We start from the raw sequence: 4,837 nt of genomic DNA, 5'->3' as shown, positions 1-4,837 counted from the left end.
AAATTTCTAATTTGCTTTCTCTCTGGTAATTATTTATTTTAATGGAGTTAGAATTGGCCTTGTATGTGTTCATTAAAACATTATCTTTAAGAGCGAGAACCTGGAAATTAATCAGAAATCTTACAATAAGAGCTAATTTAAATACATAATAGCAGATCTATAGTCTGGAATACTGTATAGGTAGTAAAATGATGTTGTAAATAATAGTAATTGACACGGGGAAAAATTACCAGTATCTTGTTAAGTGAAAAAATAGGCTACAAAACAATGATGTATAGTGCCTGTGTGTGTGTGTGTCCATGTGCAACACATGTGCGCTCTTGTTGACTTTTCTTATTGGTGTTTTTCTGTGTTTTCCAAATTTTCTGCACTGAATGCTGCAGTCTGAATTGGGGCACTATCAAGAGGGGTGCATTGTAGGGACTCTGAGAGCACAAATAAGGGGAATCGAGCAAGACTACCTTTTGTGAGTGTATTTTGAGGAAGGTGAAAGGCACAGAGTATTGGAGAGGAACTCGAGGAATATGCTGTTTTTCAAGTGCCAAGGAAGAAGGTGGTGTCTACTGGTGCTGAGGACTTCAGGTCCATCAGAGAAGACTGGGCTCCATTAAAGAAGCAGTGGGGAGCAACTCTGGGTCTCTGAACACAGGGGTGAGTGGATGGAAGTGGTGTTGGCACTTGTTGGAAGTGGTCCAGCCATAGCAGGGTGGACTGGGTTGTAGGCAGGGTGATCTGCCAGGAGACTCTCAGTTTGCATATTTGACCTGAGGTAACGAGAGCTTGGATTAAGGTTGTGGCAATAAAACCAGAAAGGAAGGAGCGGATGGATTTGAGAGATGTTACCAAGAAAGAATCAGAGCTAGAGATTCAAATTTGGCTAAATATATGCCAGGTGGTAGGTGAAAGCATGTAAGGAGACACTTTCCAAGGAAATGGATGTTAAGAGAGAATAGCTGAGGATTGAGTCTTGGGGAATTCCAACAGTTAATGGGAGGAGGAAAGAAGAGGGGCCGGCATAGGAGACAGAGAGTGATACGTCAGAGAGATAAGAGGAGAAACTTGAGAACTCAATGCCATGAGAGCCAAGGGTAGGACAGGAAGGAGTGGGTGGTTGATGGTATCAAATTCATCCTTGAGGTCAAAGATGCAAACTGAGCAGAGACCCTTAAATTTGGCCGGGAGGCCGCTGGTGAACTTACTTACAGAGAGTGGTTTGGGCAGAAAGCGCTGGACTCTAGAAGGTTCCAGGGAAGGGAGTGGTGGGGAAATGGAGGCAGCCCATGTGACAAGAGTCATGTGTTATGACAGAGAACAAGGTCAGACTTTATTATTCTAGACCTGCTGCTCAACCATTTGAATCTACTGGCTCATAAGTCTGTTAAAAGTACAATACACGTTTAAATGATTGTTTTTATGCTACAGTGAAGGGACTTCTTCCTCCCACTGCCCCAAACCAAAAAAAAAACCCTAGAGATTCTGGGCATGTTTTAACAGATCAGAGGAGTCTTTTAGCTTAACAGTCCTGTCTCTAGGTTGGTACTGCTTTGAGAATTTCCTAGCTGTGTCCTCTGTCGTTAGTCATGCCAACTCACTTGAACAATTCTTCCCTGAGCCCCTCTGAGGCGAGGACATTGAGGCAAGGTGATTAGTGGGGAGCCAGTGGTCAGGGGCACGTGGAATGTCTCTAAGATGTATGTAGAGGCTGTTAAGCAAGGCTCCGTTTGAGACCCTGGATATAGTTTGGTGCCAACCTCACTCCAACACACAGAAGGCTACAGCCCGGAGTGGACAGTGGGCTGAAGGGTGACTGAAGCAGAGGCATCAGAAAACCTCCTTTTTTTAACCCATGGCCCCTGAAGATTGAATGGTCCCTGGACCGAATGGTCTTGAACAGGCACCTTGGTTTGCAAGGGATACATAAAGGCATATAGCTTTGTTTCATTCCTTCTATTACTTGGCAATCATATACAACCCGACCCGACCAGCACTACTTCATTTTTTTTCCTACTCGCTGTCTAGAAATCAATCCTTTGAGCACTTTCCCTTTGTGAATCCCAGTCTGTTTCCAGTTTGACCTACTATGGATTTATTTGTCTTAGTGACTTGTTTTCCCCTAAAGGAAGATACCCTCTGAGAAAAAAATGGCTGCCTCACGAGCCAGCAGGGCCTAGACCTGTTCCCAAGCCCCAGAGAGGCACAGAACCGAGTATCTGGCTAATTGCATGTGGAGGTAAGCATATTCTCTAGAACTGGCACTTTTCAGATCCCGAGACGTCTAGGGAGTGTAGCCAAAGGGCCTTTTAAATGTCCCTGCTCCTTTTAATGGAAGAACTTGGTTGCATTTCTGGGAAGATGGCTTGCCGCCCACGGGAAACAGGGTCATATCATGGATGGTACACTCACACGCTAAGATGTGGAGGCCCCTCTAAAAATGTGATAGGAAATCAGAGCAGGGGTACTTCCCAGGGGGCTGGTATAATATCAGAAACCTTTTTTGGAAGCCCCGGGCGTCCTACTCCACTTCAGTCACCAAATGTGTCCTGAGCATCTTCTGGATAAGATGCTCACCTCGGTCCAGGGGAAGCCGTGAGGGCTGGAAAGATAGGCCAGGGTTCTTGTCCATGGGAGTAATCACCCGTCCTGAGATGTGGACCCGCGGTCTCGGCTGCCGTTTCGTGAGTGCTGATGGAACCCCGGTGCAGGACCCGCCTCGTGGGGGCCAGATGCTGTATCTGGGCCAAAGCTGGGCCTGCAGGGCAGGTGGCCAGAACGTGGAAGGAATTCTCTTCCGCAGCCCGGGGTCTACGCTTGGCCCCAGCGAGCCGCCCTGCCAGCCTCTGCCGCCCGGGGCCCCGCGCATTCCGCGCGCCCCCGCCCCCTCCGCCCCTCTCCCGGCCTCGCCCCCTCCCTCGTCCCCTTCTCCTCCCCCCACCAGCTGTCCCCTTTCCCCGGGGCGGCGAGACAGCCGGAGCCTGGGAAGAGGCGGCTTCGGGCCGAGGGGGCGTGGTGGGGAAGGGGAGGAGGCGCCGGGGTGAGGGGATAAGGAGGCCCGGGCGGCGGGGTCCCCCAGCCACTGCGTCGCCCGCCCGGGAGCCGGGTGCAGCCGCCGCCGCTCGCCCGCATCCCCTCGGCCCGGCCCGGGGGCAAGGTCAGCAGCGATCTGGAGCCGCCGTGTCACTCCCCGACAGCTATGAACTGCAGCGAGAGCCAGCGGCTGCGGACCCTGCTGAGCCGCCTGCTGCTCGAGCTGCACCACCGGGGCAACGCCAGCGGCCTGGGCGCCGGCCCCGGCCCGAGCATGGGCATGGGGGTCGTGCCCGACCCCTTCGTGAGCCGCGAGGTGACCAGCGCCAAGGGCAACGACGCCTATCTCTACATCCTGCTCATCATGATCTTTTACGCCTGCCTGGCCGGAGGCCTCATCCTGGCCTACACCCGCTCCCGCAAGCTCGTCGAGGCCAAGGACGAGCCGTCCCAGGCTTGCGCCCAGCACGAGTGGCTCCCGGGAGGTGCCCCGGCCGCCGCCGACGCTGAGACAGCCGCCGGATCGCCCGCCGAGGACCGCCGCCCGCCCGGCCCCGCCGGGCTGCCCGCCCCGGCCCTCGTCCGGGCCGCCGAGGGGGTCTAGAGCCGCCGCCCCAGCTCGCTGGCTCGCCCGCGCCCTCCTCAGCTCGCTCATCCCTGGGCGCGGCACCCGCCTGCCTTGCCGCCTTTTCCTCTCCTCCCCTTCCAGGGCTCTCCTCACCTGAGGCCCGGACAACGTTGAGAGGCCAGGAGACCTTGTCTGGAAGGCCCTGGAAGAAGCACCACCCTACCCCCTCCGGGCCAGCCTCTCCCTCCTCTCCCCGCCCCCACCTCCGACCCCGCACAACCCACTGCACTAAACTGCCTCTGCTCTCTTGTCTTCAGACGGCCCTGACAGCACGCTCCAGCCCTCTGGGAACTGAATCCAACACGTCCAACACTTGGCATTGAATTGAAGCAATGAAGTCTATCCGAACTCTGGGCCGTCTAACTGGCAGCTGTTCCGGGGGCTGCCAGGGACTGCTCACTCTGTAGAGCCAACGGGCTTGCCATCACTGCCAGGCCGGCTGGGGCAGCTCCAGCTTCCTGTTGCCTTAGGGACAGAGACAAAGAAAATGAAGAGAACTCAGACATCTTTTCCCTCCCTCCTCCTTCAGCAGGGAGCTAGCAGGACACTAGGACCAGTCTGTGGCATAGAATGGACTTAATGGGACTGGAGGTGGAGGGGGGCTCAGAGGGTGGGGAAGACCTATTACCCCCAACTGTATGGTTTTCTTGCATCCAGTTGTCGTCCTGAAGGTAACTTGCCTAATTTTGAGTAGCTCTGCCATCTTTTGCCATGGGTAACCATTGCTGGGCGTATCACCCTAATACTTCCCAATGCCTCTCCTATATTGATTCAGTTGTCATGGCAGCTGTCTGCTTCATCCATGGAACATGAGGCTCCGTCGTCTCCTGCTCTGTAACCTGGAGAATGTCAGAGGCAGGTAATAAAGGTCGTTTAAACAATAACCTGAGACTCTTTTCTCAAAGATCCCAGCCTTGAGACCCAGTACTATATAGAGAAGGAACCCTTTTTGCTTTTGGAAATAATGTTTAGATTGGGGAGTTGGGTTGTTTTGATACCTATATCTATATACCCAGTTCCAATGCAACAGATATCACTGTGCGTGAAGAAAAGGTTTATGTATGGCTAAATGGGTTGTTTTTTCAAGTGTTTCCGAGTTATAACTACTTTCTTACTTCTCCGCCCCTTTTCCCTTAATTCTGAAGCACTTTCAAATATCACAATGCTAAATAAGGATTTCCCACT

General features: G+C 53.0%; 1 protein-coding gene across 1 annotated transcript; it reads left to right on the top strand.

Moving 5' to 3' along the window:
- Nucleotides 1-3,052: 3,052 nt before the first annotated feature.
- KCNE5 (potassium voltage-gated channel subfamily E regulatory subunit 5) lies at nt 3,053-4,518 on the top strand. The gene has a single exon (XM_079910238.1). It carries the CDS (start codon nt 3,191-3,193, stop codon nt 3,626-3,628), a length of 438 nt encoding a protein of 145 aa, XP_079766364.1. The 5' UTR covers nt 3,053-3,190; the 3' UTR covers nt 3,629-4,518.
- The last annotated feature ends 319 nt before the right edge of the window (nt 4,519-4,837 follow it).

The sequence above is a fragment of the Stenella coeruleoalba genome (genome assembly GCF_951394435.1).
Source record: "Stenella coeruleoalba genome assembly, chromosome: X".
Lineage (NCBI taxonomy): Eukaryota > Metazoa > Chordata > Mammalia > Artiodactyla > Delphinidae > Stenella > Stenella coeruleoalba.
Note: the sequence above shows the minus strand (reverse complement) of the source record. Positions and strands in the feature narration are given on the sequence as shown.

What these genes read in the sequence shown, in the direction of transcription:
- KCNE5 (XM_079910238.1), top strand. Translation starts at nt 3,191, where the DNA reads ATGAACTGCAGCGAGAGCCAGCGGCTGCGGACCCTGCTGAGCCGCCTG.